The following is a 27,645-nucleotide window of genomic DNA, read 5'->3' as shown; positions in this document are numbered from 1 at the left end:
TTCAGTCTGGTTCATATTCTGGTTCTAAGACCACAGCTGGTAGCAGCTGTGAAATTTATAGGTTATCCTGGAGTGAAAACTCTAATCTTTCTGAAGGCAGTCTCAGATGAAACTTAGCTGCTGGATTTCCTTCTATGTCCCAGTGCTGAAGAGACCCAGCATGTGTATGTTGGAGTCCCACACTGGTGCTGCTGTCTTGGGAACTGCAACTTTAGGGCCACAGCTGGTTTGCTCATCCTTGTCTTCATTCTGTCTCCTTTCACTTTCTTTTTAAGATCAAGAAACCAGAACAGCACTGAACATTTAAAATGCTTTTATGACATGAGAGTGTACATTGACCAAATATATCCTCCGTTTTATTTTTTTCCTTTCTTAATGTGCTCTACTTAGCTGTTGGACTGTGGTTTCCAAATAATTCCCTTTTATAAGCCAGATGTTTAGTTTTGGAGTGATGACAATCGTGCCTTTAATTCTGCTTATAGAGTTCAAGATTTTATTTTCCAACATTTTGTTTGTATTACATACATAGAAAGGTGGATTATATTAATTCTGTCCTTGAGGCTTTTCTGCAGCTATTGGACTTTCAATATAGATTAAACAAACATTGAACCAAATGCAATAAAATACTGCCCTATCTTTTTCAATACTGACATTCTCATGTGTCTTTGAAGTTGGAAGACTAAACATGAAACATGTGGTATTTGGTCCTACATAAAATCTCTAAGCCAGTAGGAGAATTATTGCTCCTTTTTAAAGAGTTCCTGTGAAATGACCTAATAAACGTAGTCTCAAGATGTTTAGGCTATGTACGTCCTCCCTTCCTATTGTATGCCTAAACAAAAAGTTGATTCTGGTACCTTTATGATGTGAGATACAAAATAAGCTTTGTTTTAACCATTGAAGATTTTCAAAAGTAAAATAACATTACCTTCTCCAAAATGGTAAATTTGCATGGCCCATTTTGTACAATATTCATGTACAAAAGTTCATGATAAGAGTTCATGGATCTTGAGCACAGAGTTTATATTATTTAGTGTTTCAGCTGCTGATGCCCAGGAAGGAGAGCTGAAAGGTTAGTGCACAAATTAGGATGCAACTCCTGCCCAAGTTGTACAATTAATTCAATTAGCTGAATGCTGGCAAAGTATGTTGGAAAAATATTACTCTGTACTTCATAAGGTCACTGTTCAGCAGCTTATTCTGGTTTGGAGCCAGTCTGTTTGTTTCCACTACCTCACGATCCATGGTACTTCCTTTACAGTTTTGGGGATCTTGCACCTCTTAAGTTGCATTGTAAATCTGTAAGCTAGTGAAGGTCTCTGCCTTCAACATGAAGGTCAGCTGGGTGGCTCAGTTGTTAGTTTTCAGTGCATCCCATAATTGTTCTAATCAAGATTTTGTGGAAAAAATATTTTCTGTATGGAAAAATGCAAGAGCCTGTAAATTGTTTTTATCAAGTACAGTGGTATCTGCATGTACATTCTTGATAATTAAGGATGTACTCGTTTTAGAAATAAAGTAAAACTCTTACCTACATGTCAGTGTTTGCATGTTAGTATATTAATTTAAAAATTGTGACACTTCAGTGGTTTAAATGGTGCAGTAAGGAAATAGAAGTTCAAAAGGATTCTCTTTGGGTTAGGGTTATATTAAACTGACTTTTAGCATAATTTGATTGATTGTCAAAATGCTTGCAAATATGTAACCAACAATCTTTGTTTAATACTTAATTGAAAAATTTTTTTAGTACATTAGGTAGAATCATCAAAGTGACCCAAGAAGTGATTGACTACAGGGCCTGGATTAAAAAGAAGTGGGGGAGCAAAATTAATTTATCACCTGAACTTGGTAGGTATAGCAGGAATCTTTGAAACCAAATTAAATTTTTTTTTTGTTGAATATGATATAATTCAAAATACTCATGCCTTGAATTTCATCACTTTCAGATACATAGGAAAAAATAACAGGAATTTGTAACTTTCTGCCCCAAGATTAGTTTTCTCTGAGCTTGTTTTTCAGTTAGCTTGTTAAACTGCAGCTCTTTGTAGACTTCAAGGCCCATGTGTTTGTATTCTGTACTGTTAAATGATACTTATGTTTTCTCTTAACAGACAACAGGTTGAAAATAAGAGACCCGATAGCTCCGTGCAATGGGGAACAGCAACAGAACAGAGACTCTGAACCGCCTTACAACCAACGCTTGGCTTTGTCATTGAGCAGTACGCAGCAGTTATCCTCTGGTTCATCTGCCTCTTCTGTGTCCTCACTCTCCAGCAGTGACATTGTAAGCTTTTTCTTTTAATGGTTTAAGCTAATAAGAAGCAGAGTTTGTCATACTCTTCAAAGCCTTAACGGGCACGACAGCAATTAATCGGATGCTATCCCCAAACTGCTACAGCAAATTAATAGCTTCCCTTGCTCAGATAAATTACTGAAATAAAATACTTCTCATTAAATTAAATAGGTTTTAATTCCATCCTAAATTTTTGGTGCTCTTTGGAATAGTAGCTACATGTAATAAAATATAAAACCCCAAGTTAACAGTAACTAATTAAGTAGCAGAGTAGAAATATATTTTTGTAAATCTCCCCATCAAGCAGACTCTCCCTTGTCAAATTTTGGTCCTTTTTCCCCACACCCCAAATTGAGTATAAACATCATATGGTGCTATGAAGGTGAATAGTATCCTTTACTGATTTCAGCCAAGCATTTAATTCATGTTTTAATGGTAATGGGGCCCTCATATGTAAAGTCTTGCTGTCAGCTTCCTGGTTTGAAAGTACCATTTAAAAATAACTGCTGAGCTTTATTGTAACTTTGTGGAAGAGGTGGCTGTAGCCTCCTTCAGGTACGTTCCTGGAAAGGTTCTATCTGGTGTTTTTGTTTTGGTATGGAGTTAAATCAACACAGAATTGGCCAGTGCAGGTTATAAAGCACAAAATCACATTGAATGGCATGATGTGCTCATTAGAAATCTGCTGAAAAATCCTGAGCTAGGTAGAGGTATTGACAGGACCGAGGTGTAATACATAGTTTACAACACTGAATAACTAGATGATGCCAAGAGAGGTTCAAGTACTCATTTCTTTACTGCTTTCAATAGCTAGTCAAATATGGAATTAAAAGTTGGGAAATGAATTCAATAAAAACCTAAACTTCTGAGGAACAAATGCCTTTTTCACATGTTTCAGTTACTTCCTGTAATTCCTTTACACTACTGAATTCTGTGTTGAATTGTCTTTTCACTCCACCTCCAGTAAATATGGTAAATGCTTGAGCTGCACCAGCTGGCTATTGGAAAAAGAACAGCATGATGCTTGCCAGTGATACTATTACCCATACTCCTGGCTTGAGTATGTCCATGAGAAAGATACTGCTGTAACAAGTTTATGAGAAAAATGCAAATATTTACTTAATATTGTGCAATGGGTGTAATGGGTGGTGAGTGGATATGACCTCCCTGCAGTACCTTTTTTCCTGATGTTGAAGAGCAAACTTTATTGCTTGATGTCAGAGAAATGAACAAAAAGTTAAAAGGAAGCTCTCAACAAGGAAGACCTGCAGTCAATTTGGGCATCCACAAAGTAAATGGAAATGCAACCCTTTTTAACAAAATAAAGAGCCTTATGCCCATATGCTTGTGGCAGATGCTAGTTTAAGCCCCAGTCATTTACTGATGTTATGCCCTTAGTTGACTGCCAGCCTCCTAATTTCGAATGGAATGGCAGATTTCTGACAAATAACTGAATTAATCCTACTGGCACTTGGATATGTGAGCATGAGCAGATTCTGGGTGATCAGTCCTTAGCTGCATTTGATTCAGGAAGAGAAGCTTACTCTTCTGCAGTCAGAGAGGCTCTGTTGCATGATCTGGCATAATACTGTGCACAGTTCCAGCAAAGGAACACCTAGCATGTGTGACAGCTGATTTGTGCCAAAACTTCTGGTGTGATGCACTGAACTTTGGTACCAGCTTCAGAAAAGGGGGTTATGAATATATATGGTGCATCTCATGGCTGCAGCATTACCTGGAGTGTTAGCTCTGACTTGGGTAAGGATTGTTCTTCCAGAATGATTTTGTATTCATTTAAAGCTGAATCTTCTAAACTTCTCTGATACTGAGGACTGAAAACAAGTTAGACTATAAGGAAAATGCAGGAGATGGGGGGATCCGAGACTGACAGATTTCTGGTCTCTTCCCAATAATTAAGGTTTTATTAGCAAAATAATCATCCCTGTGATGTCAATGTTATCTTCAAGCGCAAGGTCTGTTTCTGATGATGTCTTTTGCTTGACTGCAGAATATCATCTGCTGTGTATCAACTACAAGATCCTAGTTGTCAAATTATAGAGACTTGAGAGTGCATTTACTTTTCAGTGTACTGCTAAAATTTCAGTGGTAATAATGATCAGCTGCATCTTGACCTTTCTATTGCCTACCAGTATAATAGAAGTCAATTTACCTATGTGAGGAAGAGGATGTAGGCTTGTGACTTTACTTGGTCATATTGCCCCTCTCTGAACTTCACAGAATCATAGAATCTTTTTAGTTGGAAAAGACCTTTAAGATCATCAGGTCCAACTGGTAACCTAGCACTGCCAAGTCTACCACTAAACCATTTCCCTAAGCACCACATCTACTTGTCAACTCAAGGTAAAATATTGCAGCCATCCACTCTAGCTCAGAGGTAGCTGTGTTCTAAAGTCATCACCTCACTGTACTCCAGCCATGAGTCTGGTGACTTTACAATTCATAGTATGTCCTGGAAGCAATATGGGCAATATATGCAAAATATGCAAGCATTATCAAAGCAGTGCAATGTTACTCATTCGCATCCTGGAATTTTTATTCAACCCTGTAATTTAATAGTTGGCTGTTAGCAGGAAGTTTGGTTGGTTGTAATACATTGTGCTGTATAGTTTTTAAAAATTTGCTTTCTTGAAGTTCTGGCAGCACTACAGATTTTGTCTTATATTCTGTAAATGTGGTTCAGCAGATGAATAGACAGGGACAAAGCTTCTGGTGTTTTGGACTAATGGACACTTCACAGTTAGCAATGGTTATAGATTTGTTCCAGTCACAGCAGAACAGGTGTCAGAACAATAAAAAAGGACAGTTATTTTTGGAGACCAGATTGGCATAAATCAGAGCTAACATTTAAAAGTCAGCCTCCCAGGTTTTGTATATATTTGGAAAAATGGAAGGGTGGAAATCTAAGAGTTTAAAGTTACTGCTGTGAGTTCTTTCCATTCCTGTAATTGCATTCCTTGCTTTGAAGACCATACTGGTGGTAGTCTCTGGAAGATGAGAACATGTGTACCACTGAGGAACAAGAGAACTGACTCCATCAGGGGCAGCCTTCTCCTTCCCTGTATGTTTTTGATTTATATGCTTTTCCAAAGTAAATTTCCTCAAATTCAGAAGCCAATTCATCTCTGTAGGTCCAGGACTAGCTTGTGGGGCAACACACTTCTGGGCTGCTGTCTACACAGCCCACAACCCAAGAACTGGATCTAATTAGATTAAATCACAATTTGTAAATAAAGTATGTTCTTTTATGGATTTTCCAAGGCAGTAATGCTATTTACAAAATCCCCGATACTTGCTCTGTCTGATGAAATTATAGTTGTGCTGCCTTTGTAATTGTTCTAGCAAACAGCGAAATTGTAGTCACAAAAAGCTTTTGTAAAGATGGGTAGATTTTGGATCAGAGACTGTGTAGAAGAGAAATCTGCCTTTTGGGACCACTGGTACTGTGAGTGAGAGCTGTGCTGTTCATGGGTTTGTTTTACTGCACTGTACATGTAAATGCAGAACTCTGTCTCTCTCACTGGCATCTCCAATGTAGTTCTTTGCAAATTACTGAGTACTAAAGTTTGTGCCTTACTACCTCAGTTCTGCCAAGAACAGCAGCAAACTGAAGAACACATGGAAATACGCCTATGGATACAAGGAATCTGATTGTCAGAACTTATTTGCACATATTTTTTCTGGATTCTCTTAATTATCAATCTTATCTATAGGTCTTTTGTCAATGAAGTGTTCAGCTGTGCAGGTCTTTAAAATACCATATACTCCTGACAAAGGGGGTAGTATGTATTCTTCACATACTCAGACTGGTAAGTTGCAAAATACTGTGCATTCTCACATGATCCAGCAAATGTTGAAGTGAATAATGAAAGGTGCTTTGCAATAAAGAAACTGTGAAGAAATGTGAGGTTTTTGTCTGCAGGAGCAAAAGTTCCACAACAGAAAATAAACTTCGGGCATTAGGAAATCTCAGTTTAACCTTCATATTGACTTAAGTGATTCATATGAGAATCTGAGACCAGATGGAATAAGCTATGTTCTCCTCCAGCTTTCTGCTTGTTCTGGCAGATGTCAATCTGAGAACACAAGCACTGACCCAATTATTCTTGAGAATACCATTTTTCCTAGGTACTTTTTTATTCTGGACCTGCAATATATATATAAAATAATATATAATTCCTCATGGCAAGTATGCTCTGCAGTTTTGGTTCTGTTACCACTAAAAAAGCACAGCATTTTATCATGCAGTGATAACTGCATATAAGTAATAGAATGGTTTTAAGGGAAGTTTTAAAGCTCTTTTGTTGTTACCTGGTGGATGTATAATCTCATTCGCTCTAGCACAGAATCTCAGAGCTGTCTGTTAGAAGTTTGGATCTAAGAAATCTCATACACTTTATCTCAGTGTTTCTGGCGATAATGTTCTTTGGGCTTCTATGACAAAATTATTTTGTTAAGAGTTCTATCTTCTCAAGACCATGTTGTCATGTGAAAGTGTTTGAAGTTTCAGTGAACAAAATTCCTGTGTAGTCTAGCCTGGGGGAGAACGGAATCCTTGCCTCTGTTTAACTTTTTAGTATATACAATGTGTTCTTTCAGACTGTTCTTACAATCTTAGCTGTAGCCCTTGCTGCTCAACTTTATAACAACATTCTGTCAAATGTGCTTGGTCTGCCCACCCTTCTGCCCCCATCAGCTATGGGGTTATGCTGAGTGATATCTGAAGTGTTTTGTAGAATGTCTTTTTAACTATCTTCGGGTATTAAATAGTCAGTACTTTGATCAGCTGTATACATTGCAGGAGTAGGGTACAACTATAGGACTCATTGTTTGTATTATTCTGCCGCATATGTGCAAGATCCATGCCAATTTGGAACTGTTTACTTGCTCTGCAATAATTGTGGCTTAGTAATTAACCTCAGCACGCTTAATGAAGTAGTCTATCTACCCTTCCTTTCTGTTAGTCAAAGACTGCAAATTTCAGCTTAATAACAGAGACTGTTGTGCTTCCCAGCTCACAGATTAGAGGTGATAGAGTGTATGATGTATCTTGTCCTGATAAATGTTGCTTTTTTAAAGGAAAATTCATGCAGGTTTAAGGCATGTGCTTCTCTACAGTAGAGGGACACCTACTACAGTAACTATTCTGAAGTATCTCTTGTAGTCTTGTTAAAAACTATGATTAATTTGTAGAGTTCCATTTGAAATGGTGTCTGTTAGGAGAGGGGGGCCCATCAAAATTTTCAGTCTGAGGACAAGAGCTACACAGATTTTCTTCCTCCTTTCTATATGCCTAAATGTTCTCATGTCCTAACCAAAGTAACAATTCAAATATGCGATAGTTGATTGTCTTTTGCTAGAAGAATGCAGATTCTATCTTATTTTCCCCTTCCTGAACAAATAGAGGCAAGTGCTCTCAAAAGTAGGTTCATTAATCTTTAGTCTCTAAAGAAAGTGTAAGTTGCTGACTTGCAACCAGATTGTCTCCAAATAAAGCAGTGGACAGTCCTGAGTGTGCAAATACAGGCAGCCTGATGTTACCAGGGATGCTGGGCATGTAAGAGTTTAGGCCCCAGATCCTTTGAAACTTTTCCCCCCCCCCCCCCCTATTTTTCTGTGCAGATTACCGACAGTTTCTGTAGACCAGAGTGGAACAATTTTTTTCCTCTTTCACCATGTAATCCCATATTTTTTTTGTTATCCTATGTCGTGGACCATGTGCTGTTTTATAGTCTCATGCTCTCCTTCAGTTCTTAGTTCCTTGAGCAGTCTTTTATCTATATCCACTTGAAGTAAGAATAAATTTCTGCAAAGCTGCAGGAGGCACCATTTTGAACTCTGTTTAATAATAAGTTATTCTAGGCATTAGAGAGTACAGAGCAAATATTCCCAGCCCACAGTCAGGCCTGCTAGGCTATAATGAGGTGAAGTTAAAGGGGTACTGTGCTTTTATTTTATCTTGATAGATACTAATTAGATTACTTGTTATCTTTCTGTAAAATGAACACTAATGCTTTTGGAGGACTTTTCAGTTTGCTTATGTTTGCTATATTTCTTCTTCCACCTTTCCCCTCCTGTAAGCACAAGGATCAGGATATTTTTCTTTTATAACACAATAGACCTGAAGCTACAAAAATCAGCAAATTGTCTTACCTGAGGCTGTTCTGTATTGTTTATAGGCTGGCAAATGGAAATGGTGCAACTGTATTGATGAAAATTCTCTACCCTTTAACCTCCTATACAACTAGATATTTTGTTTATTTCAAGTCTTTATTTACACCATAGTTGAAGTTATGGCTCCATCTACCAAAATGGGAAATGGCACAAGCTGATGCAGAAGAAATGAGATGGGGGGATGTAATCCATGAGATCATCCTGGAAATACATTGCTTTATTGAGGAGAGTTAAGTACACTGGGGCTGAAGCCATTCAAGTGGGAGCATGCATTGGAAGCTCTGCTCTTGTATATGGCCCCAAACTATGAATGCCCCAAGTTTTCTGCTGTTGGTTTATGTTTGAAGGTTTGACACTTTTACTTAGCCAATCCAGTAGCTATGTTTTTGCCAGGGATGTTTCTGTTCATTAGCTGCTCCTGCTTTTCTGCACTGGTGTCCACCTAGTCACGCAGTGAGCAGATTCAGGTGGAGGAGGTAGTTAAAAGGAGATTACTGTTCCTAGGATTCACCTCTGTCAATTGTCTCAATGTCAAATGTTAATGCAGGTATAATGGAGATGGCCAGAATGGGAAAAGAGGCAAAAGGAGTAAGCAGTTAACTGATAAATCATTTTAATTATAAGAAGGGACATGAAAAAAATCTATGGAGTGTGAAGTGTTAATTATAAACATCGATTTCCTCATTATTTTCAGTTCTTTGCTTTCAAAGATGGAACTCAATTTTTACTGAAGTTGTCTTGTGTACTCTCACAGCTTCCAGCTCCTGAATATTGTGGGAAAGAGAACAAAGTATGTTTAATTAGATAAATTTGGAGGATGAAAACAATAAGAATCTTTTGCCAAGACCCCTGTATTTTGTTATTGGGAGGTGCAGAATGGGGTGTAAATCTGTAAACTTGCATTCTATTGTTTAAGTTTGCTTTTCTGAATACTGCTTCTGAAGTAGTTGGACTCTTTTACCACTGGGCCAAGACTTTGTAAGAGAGTGATGGTGAATTAATCATCTTAGGCCACTCCACTTCAAAAAAACCCACCATAACTGTCTTGGAAATTGAAAGCTCTAATAGAGTAGCTATTGTTAGTCAGTTGAAACGTCTCAACTGACTACATCATGAAACAGCAGAAGGCACCACATTTTCATGCATTTAGGATCATGGGAAGGAAGCTTATAGTTGACTGAAATGAATGGAAGCTGAACTATTGTCTTGATGGATGAATGTATCAGTATATTTACTTTTGTATCTTAAGCCTGGAGTTAATAGTGGAATTGAAATAAGCTCTTATGGGCAGGCCTAGTTAGTAAGGAGCTTCTGGTGGGTAAATATAGTCATGTTGATGAGGTCCTGGGACTTTTTATAATGACAAATGCACTATTCAGAACAGTTGGGGATTTTTTTCCTCATGTCAGGAAGAAAAGTTTGGAGTGTAAGATTGCTTTAGCTCTTCCTCTTTCATATGACTGCAGTGAATTCACTGTTTGTGTCTAGGGAGAAGGCTGGGGGATCCCATTTCTCAAGCAAAATTTGCAGTTAGCTGAGAGAATCATCAGGAATCATCATGAGTTTCTAGGTCTCTTCAATACTTTATCTTTCCAACATTAAAGTAAACTGAAGACTCCTCAGCAATCAAGGCTGTGAATATTACAAATCTTCTTTCCAAGTGATCAGTCCTCACTCTGGAAGTTGAAACTAGTTTAAACAGTATGTTTTAAAATGGAAACTTCTCAGGAGGATAAACCTGTATCTGGCAGGCTCTCCTTGTTGCCAAAACCGTCTTGTTAGAAGATGTTTTTCATGTAGAATGAGGGACTTTATGGTTGACATTCATAGTATCTGTGTTGAAGAATCAGGATCATCTGAGATCATCTTGGCTCTTAGTACAGTCATTTTAGCTTTATCCCTGGATTACTTGCTAGAATCAATTGAGAGATCTTACCCCTTTATTTTAATTCATTATTTTTATGATGTGACCTCAGCCCTAACCCTAGTAAGGGACAGAACTTTTGTCTTCCAGACATGGATCTAAAGTGTCAGAGTAGCATTACCTGTATATATTTACTTATTCATCATTCTTCTGAGCTTCTATAATGCTTCAGACTTGCACGTTACACATAAGACTCCTGTCTAGGAGACCAAGTAAGACTTAATCCCTCAGTGTAGGCTGTACTTCTGGAAAATTAGTTTTGTTCACTTTGGGCTCAATTTTCTGATCACTGAGGTTAACCTTTCAGTTTGAGGAAGAAAGGATTTTGGTGCTTCTAAGAAGTCGGTATATCATCTGCATCCAGCAATCCCAGATTGACTTAAAAGAGAGATAATTTATTCATATGATATGTGTAACAAATAGACTTGAGGTGGAAGAACATACCTGTTACAAAATTAAAATAAAGCAGCACAAGCTGCTTTGTGCTGAAAATTATCTAGTGTCGGTTAAACCATCTGACTCCCTTTTCCCTTCCATCTGCTACTGCTTACATATTGGAGTTAACTTTTTGTTGCACAAAGCAACAAAAAAATCTTTAGAAATCTTATAAATGGGAAATGTCCCATTTGGGGTAGATATGTGAATCTTCAAGGAGTCTAGTTGTATCTAAGTGGAAGAGAAAGGGGAGATTCTTTGAGATTCTACTCTTTCATCAGATTTGTGAAGGTTGCATCACAGAATGCAACCATCGGGTAGACAGTAACATTCCATTTTCCCTCCATCTGCCTGCTCATGGTTACTTGTATGTTTAAAAGTTCTCTGCACAAACATGACTATCCCCACTTTATTTTCCCTCTTTTCATAAGCTTTTTAAAAATTCCACGACCAATTTCCTTAGACCAGTGTCTAAAGAAACTTAAGCTTAGAAGTCCAAGTTCTTACCCCTGTACCTGACTGCCACCTACTTAGTTAAGAATGTATCAGCTTTGTCTCTGACATTAACCAATGGCACATGTTGCATGGAGTTGGGCAAAGGAGGAAAATGCCATCTCACCTGGGCATGCACATGCATGCAACTTAGGTTTTTTTGATTGCAGCTACAGCATGTAGTTATCTACTGTGAATGTATTTATTAAATGGTAAACATCTGGTATCATAAGATGTAAGCTTCTGCAGTAACCAGTGTGGTCTGTCAGTAGTGAATTCATGATGCAAGTATCTGAAACTACTTCACAAAGGCATTCTGTGAATTTTACCACTAGCTGACGTAGTAGGAGAAAGGATCCTTTCTTTCTAGAACTTATTTTTCAGTAAGCACAACTTTTATGTGGAACAATAAAGTGATTTTTTGAATAGCAGATAATTTTCCTGGGGGCTATTTCTGCTGTGGTTATGCATTTCAGCTGGGATGCAAGTTTTGCTATCTAGTAATTCATTGCTTGGGCTGCTCAGTATTCACAATTGTCTATTCTGAATGACCTTCTCCTTTCCCCAAGAAAAGCTTTAAAATATTTCCTTGTTTCTGTTCTTGAAAATAGTTTCCTAGACAGCCTATTCTCTAAGCAAAGATTCTGAAGCAAAGCCATTTGAGAGCAAGTAATAGTACTGGTGGTCTATTTAAAGTTTACTTGGGTTAAGTGTTTTTCTTCCAGGCAGTTAGTCTTTAAAGAAAGAGCAAGAGAACATTTCAGAAATTACTTAAACAGTAAAAATCCTTGATAGTCTGAGCCAATGATGTCTTTTAATTGGGTAACTCCTAAACTACTAATTGGCCAAGATCTATCTCTTGCAATACTTAAAGCCAGATGGATGGGAATGGAAAAAAGCACCAGTGATTTGCAACAAAGAATAGTTTTTTTTCCCATTATTTTCAAGTTCAGAATGTTTTGGAATTAAGGGCAAGGTAAAGAGCAGCAGTAAAATGTAGGAAAAGCTGCTTACCTGTTGCCATTTTATTATGGCTGAAAAATAAGTTTCACAAGATCCATGTTGTAAATTGTTTTAAAAGGTTGTAGCTTGCTTCTCAATTTTCTCAACTTAGAAAATAATCGGTCATTTATAAATTGAGGCAGTCAGTTGGGTGTTTTCAGACCAATAATTCCTTTAAACCTCTGTGTCTGTTCTTGCCTGCTTGCTTACATCTGAAGTGCTCCAGGCACACAGTGTTCTACTTTTGATGCACCTGTACTCACTGTTGGTCAGGCTGGATAGGGGAATAGTAATCCGTAGTATGAGTTCCATTACTGTTTGTTTTTTGTTGGTGGTTTTTGTTGTGGGGTTTTTTTTTGTTTTTTGTATTTTTCCTCTCTCTGTAATCTTACATCTGTCCTGCTTCCCCTGGAGAACTCTCTTAGCTTTCCAATGGAAAGCCAGGGGAATAGAGCTCTTAACCAGCAGTGAAATGGGTGATTGGTGTGCATGTACTGGTCTTGACTGGCAGACCGTCTCCTTGTTTCTTGGTAGGTGGAGCCCTAACTTTGCTGTTGCTGGGTAGAATGGGAGAAGACTGTAACAATTACAGTGAGTAACTTTGCCATACAGATAAGTATAATCCAGAGCACTGTTGAGAGGATTGGTTCTTTCATGACACCTAAAATTTTAGACCATGTATCTCTAACAGTATCACTGTTCTTGTTTGGTTGTTTTTTTTATTATTTAATTTTAGTTCCCATCTTTTAATTTGAATTTGCTAGAGATGCAAGTACAGCTTTAGGTTCTGCTGGATGGAACTGCTCTGTGATTGTCATAGCCCTGTTGGCATTGCCTCCTTGATGCAGGTTCAATTACACATTTGCTAGCTGTGTAAAATAAACATAGTACTGGCTTGTAGTTAATTTTTTTACCACTAGAAAAAAAAAATTGCAGTGCTCAAACGAGTTAATATTTGGGTGCATTTTCACATGCATAGCCTGTGTATACTGTACTTTCTGTAAAGTTGCTTTTCTTTTCCCCTTTTTCTCTGCCAAAAGGATTCTGATACACCACCTTGCACAGCTCCTAGTGTTTACCAGTTCAGTCTGCAAGCACCGACTCAGCTTATGTCCAGTTTACCACCCACATTGCCCATGCCAAGTGGTAAACCCCAATCTGCGCCTACGACAACCTTGATAATGGCCACCAGTAATCAGGTATGAGCCAGCTAAATGGAGCCACTTTTTCCATGAGAAATTGATCAAATCAGAAGCATAGATCATTTGCGCTGTGCTCTCTCAGTCTAGAAACCTCTGAAAATAACCTTCATGTAGCATGTGCCAAACTTCATGTGATCATCAAAGTACTTACCTGCCATGTCAGAAGCGTGGGGAGAAGAATGGGTGGGAAAGGGTTCACTGTTTGATGTGCATCCAGATCTGAATATAAGAGCCCTTCCACAGCACACTGACATTTAGCAGTGAGTTGAAGGGAGGGTGTCACACGTCTAACTCCTTGTTATTTGAAACTCCTGGTGCCTAACCAGTGGGATTTTTGCAAATCTTAAGGCTGTTAAACTCCCTGTTCTTAAAAACAGGAACTTCATGTAGGTGGTGTATCTGCAAGCTGTTTTTTTGTATCTGAAGAAATAATACTGACCTGTCTGTGCTTGCTTAGTTGTCTTGACTTATTAGAACAGAGCTGACTACACTTGTCACTTTCTGTAGTACATTTTAAAGAACAGGAAGTAAATCATGATGTGTGCCACAGTTCTTACCAAAATATTGTGTGCTTAAATGTGCTGAGAAACAGGGAAACTGTTAGTGAACTAGGGCTAAGTATTTTAGCTAATGCATCCATTATAGTACAAGGAGTGGAAAAATGCTGGTTTTCTTACATCCTCAGTGCCTCTGTCTGTAGGAAAATAAATCCTTGATCTTCATTATTAAAACTATTATTCAAAACATCTGCCTTACATGGGCTTTAATGCAGGTTGTGTTGTATGTTGCCTATGATAACAAAGTAATGAGCTGGTTTCTTTGAAACCTCATTTTGGTCAGGTTCTTACAATATTTTCCTTCTTCTCTCAGTCTTGCTAGCATAGATATTGAGAATCTAGGGCCAAGATACTTTTGATCTAAAGACCTTGTCTTTTTTAAATTTGATTCAGCACTTGCTTGACATTTTGAGCTTGACACAAGATGCATTCATTGCTTCAGTTTCTGCTCTGAAATTGTTCAAGTATTTTGCAGTCACAGAATAGCTGAGGTTTGAGGAGGCCTTTGAAAGTCATCCAGTCAAACTCTCTTGCCCAAAACAGGGTTACTACAGCAGGTTACTGAAAGCCTTATTCAGTCGGGTTTGAGGTAACTTCAAGGATAAAAACTCCCCAGCCACTCTGAGCAACTTCCAATAAAACAATTTCCCCCTAGATTTAAAAGGTGCTTTCTGTATTTCAGCTTGCATTCATTGCTCCTTGTCCTTTTACTGGAGACCAATGAGAAGAGTCTGGTTCCATCTTCTTTACCCTCTCATTAGTTAGAACCATCAATAAGATCTTTACCAAGCTCTCTCTTCTTGAGATTAAACATTTCAAGCTCTGCCATCCCTTCCTTGTATGTCAAATGTTTTGGTCCCTTATTTATTTTTGTGGACCTTCATTGAACTCAGTTTTTTATGTATGTGTCTGTTACTGGAGGGCCCAAACCTGGCCCTGGCACTCCATGTGTGTCTTCACCACTCCTGATTACAGGGGAAATTATGATCTTCCCGTTAGAGATTCTCTTTCTAATGTAGCACAAGGTGCTGTTGGACCTGCTTGATGCAAAGGTTCTTTGCTGGCTCGTGTTCAACTTGCCCACTGGAAATCCCTTATTGTTTTATGCCAAGCTACTTTCCAGCTGGTCAGTGCCCAGTGTTTATTGGCATGTGGGATTATTCTTTCCCAAGGACAGAGTTTAGCCTTTCCCTTTTGCAAACTTTCTGAGATTCCTGTTAGTTCATTTCCCAGCCTGACAAGGTCCCTCTTTATGGCAGCTTGGCCATTTTGTTTATCAGCCACTCCTTCAAATTTTGTATATCTGCAGCCTCTAATGAGGGACACTCACACCCACCATCCAGGTCATTAACAAAGATGTGAACTAGTATTGGCCCTGGTCTTAGCTCTTGGGATATACAACTAGTGGCTGACCTCCAGCTTTTTGCTACTGATCAAAAGTTCTTAGAGCCTGACCTGTAAGGGATTATTTACATTCAATCTATATATCTAGAGATGGTAACTGCTATTTACTACAGAATTAAAAAAAAACCCCCACAACATATAGTGCTTTAACCATTGACACTTTTAGATGAATAATGAAGAAATTTCATCTGGACAGAGTTTTCAATGTGAAGTAATGTCAGCATTGTGTTGGGGTGTTTTATAGCTTGAGGCTCAAATTCTTCATAGTCACTACAGTAGTGCTTGTTTAGGCACTTCACTGTAACATTTTCCACCCACTTTTTCGTTTAGACCAGGCTACTTTCCCTTTGCATGCTGCAGGTGTTCTACTGTTTCCTTGCAAGTAGGTTAACATGGAAGGGGCACCATCTTACAAAGCTGATATCACATGCTCTTCCCAGCTACCTTTTTTTAGTGACTGCAACTGACATGCTAGTATACAGTCTGAAACTATTGAAGTTTGTTTAAAATAAAACTTAAGAGCTATTCTAAGTTAAAATTCATATAGAATACAAACTTACTCCAGTTTATTCTTTTCCTTAGCGCTGTTTTTCTGTACTCTTGAGCTTAACTTCATCAAAATTACACACAAGAAATCACAGTTTTGAGACAGGTAGTTGTTAGTACAAAAGTTGGCATCTGGAGTTTTTGCCACAGTTGTGAAGAGGCAATGTGCTGCATGAATTTTGGATGTCTGTTGGAATTTTGAAACCTGGAAAACAACTGCTTTGTAGCGCTTTTTCTGGCTTTCTGTTACTTGGCTGCCCTTTCCAGTGCTTGTTAACTCTTTTTCAGTAGTTTGTACAATACTGCTACACTTAAAATTAGGAATTTTTCTGTGGCTTTTGCTTGATTCATGTTAAATCAGAGGAATTTCTTGTTATGTGCAGTTTAGAAATGGCATAATGGTTTTTCTGCATGGAATTTACCAAAAGCTTATTTATTATGAAAAGGAAATGTTCTTTATTTTGGTAGAGATTATGGCCAAGTCAGAAATGGGAAATGAAATAATTCATATGTCTCCTTTCCATTTGCATTTTCTGGGAGCATGACTGAAATAAATTAAGCTAATGGCTTTCTCAGTTCAAGTAACTTGGACACCATGCTAGTTTATAATTTCTAATGGGCACATTTTACTAGCTCAGGGGACTCCTTGAACAAGTGCAATCCTTCTTCTTAACAGCAAGTATTGTTTTGTAAAAAAGTGGCTTTTTGTTAAAAAGAAAAGGATTGAAAGGGATTAATTTGTCTGCATGGTGTCTTCAGCCTTTTCCCTGACAACTTTCTCTGCCTCATTTCAGCTTGGAAGCTGTCCTACCCTCAAAAGCAGGAGGTGCCAAAGTCAAGAGCACAAACTGTATTTTGAACAACTTGAGGCCTTCTAGGCAAATTTGCCATTAGATACTTTCTTTTTTGAAACAGCTTTGATGCAATTACTAGTTCTGTTTACATACTGTATAATTAATTGGAGAGCTTCCAGGTAGTTCAGGGACTAATTAAACTCCTGGTACAAATCTGCATGCTTTTTTTGATCATCATCATCGTTTGTCCATGGTAATAATTCTTCTACTTTGCTGACAAGCAATTTGAAATTTCACTTGGGAGGGCAGAACAGCTTCTGGGGCTCTGCTGCCGACTGGAAGAAGCAGAGAAACAGATACTGGCATTCATGTCCAGGTGAACAGAGGGGTGGAAGTTGCTTAGTGACTTCCCATGGAGAAGAAAGGACTACTTATCCATGTTATTTTGGGATGAAATAAATTCAACTTGTCCTTCCTTGGATTGCTGGTCACTGAGTGCCAATAGAAGACAGAATTAACTTCATATTTATTAGGTGAGAAGAGCTCTTACTATTAAAGCTGCATTTTTTTTCTCCCTGAAGAATGTTGTTTTTTTATTCAAAGGTGTGTAAAACAACTAAACACCAGTCCTCCTGCTGCTCTGGTTTTCAGTGTGTCTAAGAAAGCATCCACTGAAGATCCTTCAGGTGAATGGTCTCTGGTCATGATGATGTTGATTGAAAATTTCATAGCACCATTCACTTGATCAGTTGTGAAGCACAGGAAGCAGCTAGGAAATGGAATTCTACTGTCAGCAGTGAAATACCACAGTCTAAATAACTCTTAAAAGAACTTACTGAAGTAGCTTGTTTTCAGACTCTCTTGTGTTGGGCCATATAAAGCTAGACACTTAAATTTATGAACTGCTTTTTTATATTGCTTTACAGGCACTTTACTGGCTAAAATACTTCACTTTGGATTTTTCTCATGTCCAGAACAATTGTTAATGGTGTTGGTCTGTCTCACTGGTAGTGTTGATAGTTCTAGTATCTCTGGAATAGATGACTCAAAAATTGGCAACATTGCAAGCAAACCCAACATTGGTCAGGGGCTTGAGTCAAAAATGTTTCTTTTCAGTGAATGCAAACAGTTAAATGTTACTCACTTGGGTGAAAGATTTGTAAAGATACATTTTAAGTCATGCCAAGGCAGAACTCTAGTCCACCTCAAGTTTTAATGATAATTCAGGTGTCATCAATTTAGTCATATACACAGACATGCTGATTTCCTTTATTATAGTGTGATCCTTCAGATTTTTTAGTGTGTGAACTTCAATTTAGAAGTGACCTGGTTTGTTTCTTCAATGGCATTAAGGTGTCTAGGTACTAGAGGTTTCTTCAGTCAACCAAATAGCATTTTTCCTATTTTATTTAGAGCTGCCTTATATAGAGAGGAATACTTTTTCTGTGTCCATGCACTTGCCTTAGGTAGAGGAAGGGAATACTACTGTATAATTAAGAAGTTGTTTTGATTCTAAATATCAGACTTTCATCTGTGTATGAGAGAATGTTGTTTTTATTTAATACATGCAAAATCAGGAAAAGATTGGTACTTTATTTCCTTTTCTAAAGAATGGAGAGAACAATAATCATGTGGGCAGTTTCTGTGGTGGTACCTTTCCCATGTGGAAACTGATGCAGAGCATCAGCAACTTGACTAGACCATGGATAACACAGTCTGACTCTACTTACAATAGAAGGGTGGTTTAAATGGTCTCCATGTAAACCTCAAACCTTGCTGTTTATATGGCTATATGAAAGTCTCTGGACACCTTAATTGTTTCTTCCGAAGTACTTTTTGAGTTGCAGAAAAGACATGAGGTCTGAATAGTAGATTCTAGGAAGATAAATCCACCATGAATAAAAGGCTTATGGAAATGTAGAACCTAATTTTTGTTTGCGTAGTACACTTTTATATTCCAATGTCACAGTAATCAGATTGTTGCTTCCAAACTGAGATAAGTTTGAATATTCACGTATTCATTTCCTCTACTGACTTCCACATGTACTGTATTGATACCAGCTCAACATTTGGAAAATGTTTTTGGGTCTGCTCATTGTAAAAATATGCTTTCATTCTAAATAGAAAAGTGGGAAATCTCAGGTAAGATTTCACTTAAAGGTCTAAAATTGTCATCTTTATGCTAGGAAAGCTTTTATCTCTCATGCTCCTTAATGACAGCTAAGCAGATAACACTTCATGGCTTGTGTCACAACAGTATCAAAGCTGCTGTATGAATTCTGTCATCTGATAATTTCTTTTTTTACTCCATCCCCTCATTTTTGAAATTTGACTGGTGACAAGATCTAAAAGGGTATTTCTTTCATATGTTAGATTCTACTTTCTTTACCATAAGGTAGTTGAAAGTATGCTCAGATTGTGATGTTAGTCTCTACAGTCAGTCACTCATTCTGAAGACCAGACCCCCTGACCTCTCTAGTACTGGTTATCTAGTCCCCCAGACTTATTAGTTGCCTAACCTTTTGTTAAAGGTGAAGACAATCAAAAGCTTCTGTTTGTTACAGAATACTGGCAAAGCTACCACACTAAAATATGAAGGACTGATATAGCCTGCTCCTTTATGTCTTTAATTTTTCAGTTCTCTAGTGTCAGAAGATAAGAAACATCTTAATACTTTTCTTGCTTTTGAGTTCTTTATAGTTTTAGTGTTGCTTTTTTCTTTGCTGCTGTCACAGCTGATTGCATAAATTGCTGTTTTCTTGTTCTCATGAGAGAAGAAATGGGTTTTATAAAATCTGTTCAGGGCTTAGGACCCTTTTCAGTAGTAGCTGAAAGTAAACAGTAGGTCCAAACAAGAGGCCCAAAATGAGGGTGAGCGTAAGCATCTTTGATGTGTTGCAAGTGCTTTGGGCCTTATTTGCCCAGATAGCCAGTTCTAAATAGCTTGAGTAAGAACTTACTTTGGTTTTGCTTAAAAATCTAAACCACTTCTAAATTTTACCAGTTAAGTGTATGTTTGGGTAGCTCGTGGAAATACCTTGTAGAATCTGCTTAGCTAATTTAAAATAATGAGGCCAGGTTTAACCTTTGCCTAATACTTGACTGATTGTCCAGTAGTGACTATAAACTTATGGTTAGGTCATTGCCCATTGTTTCTCTGCAAAGTTGTGTATTTCTTTTATAAGAAATTAAATTTTGTTTACGTAGCAAATGCATTTTTTTAGTGTATTTCCAAATGTTCTTAGGCTCAGAAAGTGGGGAAATGAACACAAATCTCAAGAAACGGTTTCTTTTTTTTTTCTTCTGCAGGCCTGAAATAGGGAATTTGGAAGTACGATGAGAAATTAAAATGAACTTCAAAATATTTTGAAATATTTTACGGATGTATACCAAGTTATTTAAGGGGATACTTAAAATGTTAATGGTTCAGTAAAGTTCTTCTGAATACTGTTCTGTAATGTTTCACACGGAGTGATTTTAAGTGTATGAGTTTGATTAAAATTCCAATCAGCTGCAGACTAGATTCAGTCATGGCCATTAATCCTGTAGCTTAACAACAAAGCAGTAAACAGGTGTACTTTCTAAACCATTGTATGTAGTTTTTTACAGTAAATTTGCCAGTATTTGAGGATAAAAGTTTGTAGTATGTCATTTTCCACCAGATTTCTGTTGTTTGGGGTAAAGGCTAGGAACATCCTAACTTACATTTTTTAACCTGATATCTGATGCAGAGTTCCACACACCACGCTCTTCTCTTCCTCCCACTGCCTTATCTTCAGTGCAATTTTTGAGTTTTTGCCCCAGATCTAGCAGCTTCTATGTGTACAGGATCAAATTCAACAGACTTGTAAAAAACAAAACTGTCAAGCAACTAGTTCTGTCACCCAGTTACTGAATCAATAGGATGGGAGAGGAGATTATTCTGTGAAGAGAAACAGATCTAAAGAAGTTAAAACATCTAAACCAAAGTTTCATTGGTTTTATCACCGATGAAGGGATTTCTTCATTTATCTAATTAATTAATTTATCTAATTAATTAATTAATTTATCTAATCTCATCATCCCCTTACTGACATGCCATTTCTTAGTAACTGTGGAAGTCCTAAGCATGTGAACATCCATAAGAGTGTGGAAAAGAAAAAGCTGTTTCATATAGCCTCTTGGGATTTCTGAAAGACATGAAGTAAATTCCTTTTATAGAAGATTCTTAAAGAAACTAAGTGAAAGAGGTGTGTCCTCTCATAAACAATTGATGAGTTAGAAGATCATGGAATCATAGAAAGTTAGGGCTTGGAAGGGACCTTGAATGAGCATGATGTCCAAGCCCCCTGCCAGAGCAGGGTCACCTACAGGAGGTCACACAGGAACATGTCCAGGTGGGCTTTGAATGTCTCCAGGGAAGGAGACTCCACAACCTCCCTGGGCAGCCTGTGCCAGTGCCCTGTCACCCTCACAGTGAAAACATTCTTCCTTATATTTACATGGAACCCCTGTGCTCCAGTTTATAACCATTGCCCCTTGCCCTGTTGTTGGTCACTCCTGAGAAAAGCTTGACTCCATCCTCCTGGCACTCACCCCTTACATATTTATAAACATTGGTGGGGTCACCCCTCAGTCTCCTCTCTTCCAAACTGAAGAGCCCCAGCTCCCTCATCCTTTCCTCATACGGGAGATGTTCCACTCTCTTAATTATCTTGGTCACTTTGTTCTGGACTCTTTCAAGCAATTCCCAGTCCTCCTTGAACTGAGGCACCCAGAACTGGACACAATATTCCAGATGTGGCCTCACCAGGACAGAGTAGAGGGGGAGGAGAACTTTCTCAGCCTACTAACCACCCCTCTTCTAACGCACCCCAGGATGCCATTGGCCTTCTTGACCACAAGGCCACATTGCTGGCTCATGGTTATCCATCCACCAGCACCCCCAGGTCCCTTTCACCAATGCTGCTCTCCAACAGCTCAGTCCCCAACCTATACTGGTACCTAGGGTTGTTCTTTCCCAGGTGCAAGGCTTTGCACTCGGCCTTGTAATACATTAAATTTCTCCCTGCCCAACTCTCCAGTCTGTCTGGGTCCCTCTGAATGGCAGCACAGCCTTCTGGGGTGTCAGCCACTCCATCCAGTTTTGTATCATCAGCGAACTTGTTGATAGTGCACTCTATTCCCTCATCCAAATCATCAGTAAGTATACTGAGTAGTACTGGTCCCAGTACTGACCCTTGAGGGACTCCATTAGAAACAGATTTCCAACTAGACTCCATCCCATTGACTACAACTCTCTGGCTTCTGTCCTTCAACCAGCTGCCCATCCACCTCACAATGAGGTGCTGTTTCTCATCACAAGATGAGAAACAAAGATTCAAGTTTCATAGTGAATGCAGTTCACCAGGAAAACCCTTTAGGAATTTGTGCTGGGCTTCATGCTGCAAAGGGGTGCAGAAGACCTTCCAGGGCCATCAGGAAGGAGAGAAGTCTGTCAAATTTTGTAGGGACTGGTAGGCCCTGAGTTGACAGCTTCTTGCAATTATGAGATCTTAACATTTTTGCGGAAAACTACTTGGATAATACTTTCTGGCTTTCCTCCTGAGAATTGAGTGTCAAACCAAATTTCAGACATTATTAGGAATAAAGAGCAGAAATGAAAACATCATGCATATTCCCCATTGTGAACAGCAAGTACAATTTTGCCTCCTACATCAGAAGAAAGTTATAATACAAATGAAGACTAGGGAAGGCTGTTAAGAGTGGTCAAACAAAGGGAGTGGCTTCTGTTTGAAAAATTAATGATTCTTTAACCTGGAGAAGAAGAAAATGAGAAAGTATATAATCTAGGTCTGGGTAGTTGTCAGCAGTATGTGGAAAAGTCAGAGGAGAATGACAAGAAATTAACTTCCAGGAACTGAAAAACCATCAACTAATAGGTTAAAATTAAACATGATGCTCATCTAAGATGTGGAATGCCATAGTGCTGGATGCTTAGAAACTCCTGGCTTCAAAAATCTGAACAAAATGGTGAGCAATATCTACTTCACAACTAGTAAATATAAAGGCATCTCCTCTCATTTGAAGAGGTGCTTAAACTTTGTTAAGCACCTGCAAAGTGCAAAATGCTTCATAACAAGCTAGAGATCACTTTCTGGTTTGCTTATTAGTAATAATTTGGAAATTTGAATGCCTTTTGAACAAACCAGAGTTATAAATTTTTACGATATGGGCAGATAGGCTTACAGACATGTTGTGGTGCTTGTCTGATCTTGGGGTGACCTGCCTTCCTTTCCCCAGTTGTTTTTGTGCTGAATTTTCAAACTGAGGGTGAACTTGCCAGATTTTTCACACTTCAGCTGAAGGGGATAGGCTTGCTGAGACTATGTATGCTTCTTGGTCAGTTTTGTTCTGGTTCTACTGTACCAAAACTAAAGTCTTCCTGTCTTTTTTTTTTTTTTCCCTAGCATATCTTGACCTCACTGTAGATGCTTACTAGTCTGCTTATGTAATTGAGTCAAATATGTATACTTATCCAACTGGAAAACTTTGTTGCAGTAGAATGATATGTTTGTTTGAAGGACCACTTGGCAAAAATACAAATACATTTTAATTTTTTTTGTTTCATGTTGTTGACTTTCATGAATCAGTTACTCAGAGATGTTTTAGCAACATACGTCAATAAATAGGGTTTGGGCAGCTCTGCCTCTTAAGGATGTGGCATTCTCAACTTCCATGCCCTTTTTCTGTTTGTCCTTGAGTATTTTACCATTGGTAGTCTGATGATACCACTTAACTATGTCTATACTGGGAATCTAGAAATTGCATGTTGAAGGGTGATTAGGTTGCTGTAGGACACACTGAAAGTCTAAGGGTTTTTTACCACCTTGCAGTTTAATTGTAACTCAATGCCAGTCTTCACCAGTTTTTTCTTCAGCATGCTCGGTGTCTCATCTAATTACAATTCAACTGTAAAATGTTACTCCTGGAATTATGCCTTCAATAACTGTTTTGGGTTTGTGCATACAATTGTAATGGTGGCTCATATTTCTCATATTTCTTTCTAATCCAGACTTCCTTGGATATATTGATAAGTAAAAGAGCTGCAGATACTTTATTCTAAGCAGTTGCCTCAAACATCTTTGTGATGTTACTGTTTACCCACTTATGGTAGACAAAATTATGTAAAAGGCAGTTAGTTGTCTGGAAGTTATTGCTGTCAGACTTCAGAAAAGTTTGCTTGCATTGAAGTTATGGGTATTTGAGGTGTCTGTTTCAATTTCATCTTTTGAAACTTGTACCTACACATTAAATCAACTTACTGTATGTCCTTAGATGGTAGGGATGCCCGTACTACCTTATGGTGAGTTAGATTTATTCAGTCTGCCACTAAACCCTTTTGGTAGTTTCTGTTGCAAATTACTGGAGATTCCCCTCAAAGCAAGTGTCATGCTATGTTTGCCATAATTTAATTGTTTTGCCTTTGGTCTGGCTGTGAGGTATGGTCTAGGAGCCATATAGCCCTATGATCAAACCAGTAGGATTTACAAGCTCCTTACAAGCAGCCATAGCTAGCTTACCTGTGGCTGACTGAGACTGTGGGTGGACTTGTGCTGTGTCTCAGCTCATATGATCACACCCTTACATTTCTCCATGATGTTTCTGAAAGTCTAAAGAGTCTCACTTGGTCACGCTCTTGATCAAAAGTTCCTCTTAAATAGATGTGACACTATTAGAATTTAATGTGGAAGGTCTCTTTTTATAAGCGTTGTGCATAGTGAATGTATTTCATATTGAGATACAAGGGTTTTAATTAAGGATGCTCTGAAACCTACTCCATTTCATTTGTAGGACATTTACTTCATAAAACACTTGTTAAGCTGTTAGTGCCATTGGACTTGCACAGCTAAAATTTAGACAAGCATGAAAAGACCAGGTGCTTCAAGCAGTGTTCTGTGGGAATGACTTGTGTGTGAGGAAATACCACTGGTAATACATGCTTTGTTTCAGTTGTTGGTATGCCTAAACTGAGTGATTATCTTGTGTTTTTTAGCAGCACAGTGGGATGAAGTTTTCCATGAAAGGAACTCATAACCAAGGCAACGGCTACAGCCCCGTCAGCAGTGGAGGCATGAGACAACCAATTGGTAACAGAGGACACCATCAGTACAATCGTAATATATGGAGAAGAAAAAAACACAGAGAGTGTTTGCCTATTAGTCTGAGCAGATAATGGCAGATGCCAAAATGACCTTCCCTGTTCAGACAGACTGAGTGAGTGCCACTCGACTTGAGGGATGGAGACCAGCGTTCAGCACATAGTTTTATTGGTGTTGCCAAATATCTGCAGCTGACTTCTTTGCATGTTTCTTTGTGTGGTGGTTCAGTCCATCTTCAAGAAGTAGTTGTGCTTATCTGTGAAGCCTTATTAAATGTGGAAGTTTGTTTTCTGCCTTCCCACAATGGTTCTTACAGTGCCGAAGCAGCTCTGACAATAGAACTGCAAGGACATCTCAAAGTGCTGTGGCTTTTTTGCTGTGGCTACATCCGTTCCTTTGTGGGTTCTGTTTTCTTTTATTTCAGAAGAGAAGGAAACTTCAGCCCCTCGGAATTATTTTTTTTTCTTTGCAGCAAATCAAGTTGGGAATCCATAAAAGTAAAATTGCTGCTCTCCTGTTTTTGTTTCAAAGTTCAGAATTTTTTGCTCTGTAAATATTGGAAGTATAATTTGTGCAATAACTTGGAATTTTTAATTTAATTTCATATTGTCACATAAGTTATATTTAAGGGGAAGAGGTTTTTTAATTTACAGATCCTTTCCCAGGTTGCATTATCTAAGTTGGGTTCATAGTTTTGGCAGGTTGTCTGAGCAGTGTTACAAATATGACATTTGGTAATATTTGAGGCTTCTCGATTCACAATGAAAGTGCGATTTGGCTTACGGTTTTAAGAAGGTATTAAGCTCCAAAGCATTTTGACCCTGTGTTTTTTAGCTCATTGTCTGGCCTCTATCAGTCGTCTTGCTCTAAACAATGAGTTTTAATTTTATTCCTTTAACGAGACAACAGATCCAGCATTTGTAGTACCAGAAGTGAAACTTTTGAGAGGCAGGGGAAAAAGGTTGGTTCAGGTCCTGATAGGAAATCAAAAAAGCTGTGAACTACATGCTTGGTGTTTTAGTAACGTAACCTGTTAATGTTTGGGTTCAAACAACATTATTAAACAGAGGTACCCGGCTTAAGGAATGTGGAGAAAGGAAATATGTTGATTCCATTAAGGAATCTGTATAGCAGTATGCATTAGTTCTGTTAAGAGCAAATATATAAAAAGTACTTCAGCTGCTCTAAGCATTACAAGAAGTATCTTTTAATGTATTGCAGGAGAGCACAGCCCAGTGTTGTACACAGTATGAGTGGCTGGCACTTAATTTACAGATGCATACAGGTATACTATGCAAGTGTGTATTGCCATGACAAACACTGTCTTTAACTTTTTGAAAAATGTACATCCTGCCTAACCCTGAGTTTTTAAAGCACCACAGTTGTCCTGGGAGTAGGTCACATCTCATGCCCTCTGACTTCTCGTTTCTTTTAATGAGAGTTCTTAAGCTATACAGAAAACTACAGGTGAGTCCAGTAGCAGAGAAAGCTGAAGAATCCTGTTACCAGGACATCTATATTGTGTACACGTACAGATGGTTTTAGAACTGATATCTGAACATTAAAATGAGGTGTGAAGCATGAAGCTTTTTAATATGCTGTATGCCTTTGAAGCAGAAGTAGTTTGTTATTACTGAATTTGTCAAACAAACAGGTCCTTAAGGGGAGAGAGGGCAACATTCCAAAGTAGAGTAGTGCATATCTGTTTGCAAAAAGTTTGTCTTAATGCTCCAGACTCATCACAATTGAGGAAAAAAAAAAGTTTTAAAAATTGTGAGCATATTCATAAATAATATCTAAGGGCTGTTACATGAGCCTGTACTGCTTAGTCTTCACACACTAGCAATATTGAGCATAACTACATTAAAGAGCCTTCAAGGGCTTTAGTTGGTGTCTTATACTAGCGTCCATTTTAAAGCAAAACTCATTTGAAAAGTGGTATCATGTAACATTTCAGTCATGGTGAACCAAATAAATTGGCCTGGCTATCACTGTGGTTATGTGCTACAGGTTTAGAAAAAACCCATGTTTAAATTTTTTGTGTGGACAACTATGTGGAAGCTAAAATTGACATATTTTTATGTAAAGTTTTCTATTCTTTGATTTTTAATAAACTTTGGAGACCAGTCACTCTTCTGTCCATTTTTGTGAGAAATTTAATGAAGTAATATTTGACATTATCCTATTGTTTGATATATAATTTGAACATCTGCATTAGATGGTTCATGATGAACACATCCAGAAGGAACTTGGAGGATGGATGGATGCCCTCTACGGATGTTTGTGTTGTCTTTACAAAGGGAGTAATGAACATGACCGTTGGTTTTGTAGCTATGGACTTGATCCCTTGATAATGAGAGAGCAAAGGAGCTGGAGGTATTTCCCAAGAATAATATTCTTACAAGAGGAGATTATAGGGCACCTTAACTCTCCATATATTTTTTTTCCTCCCAGTAGTTTCTAAATTCCTTTTAAAAACTTTGTCCAGTTTTCAGTTTCCTCAAATATTAAACATTATTTTTTTTATTGATTTCTGTCACCCATCTGAGAGAACTCTGAAATGTCAAGGACTGACTCATAGTTAAAGTTTCAGAAATGTAGTGTTTGGAAGAAACTTGTGTAAATGCATAAACTCCAAGGAAGGCAACTGAAGTATTTTAAAT

At 38.1% G+C, this 27,645-nt stretch overlaps 1 protein-coding gene across 5 annotated transcripts in view; it reads left to right on the top strand.

Annotated features, from left to right (window-relative positions):
• Positions 1-27,112, top strand: part of TENT4A (terminal nucleotidyltransferase 4A) — a 57,216-nt gene extending 30,104 nt beyond the window's left edge. The window contains exons 9-12 of one of the 5 annotated variants that reach the window (XM_071736708.1): positions 1,748-1,848; positions 2,112-2,284; positions 13,379-13,537; positions 24,877-27,112. In XM_071736708.1, the coding sequence (XP_071592809.1) occupies positions 1,748-1,848; positions 2,112-2,284; positions 13,379-13,537; positions 24,877-25,056 (613 nt within the window). In that variant the 3' untranslated portion in view covers positions 25,057-27,112. Of the gene's footprint in view, positions 1-1,747; positions 1,849-2,111; positions 2,285-12,872; positions 12,930-13,378; positions 13,538-24,876 lie in introns of those variants that run through there. The other 4 variants (XM_071736712.1, XM_071736711.1, XM_071736710.1 and 1 more) reach the window with 4 other exon arrangements.
• The last annotated feature ends 533 nt before the right edge of the window (positions 27,113-27,645 follow it).

The sequence above is a fragment of the Heliangelus exortis genome, chromosome 2, assembly GCF_036169615.1.
Source record: "Heliangelus exortis chromosome 2, bHelExo1.hap1, whole genome shotgun sequence".
Lineage (NCBI taxonomy): Eukaryota > Metazoa > Chordata > Aves > Apodiformes > Trochilidae > Heliangelus > Heliangelus exortis.
This window is presented reverse-complemented; position numbering and strand designations above follow the sequence as displayed.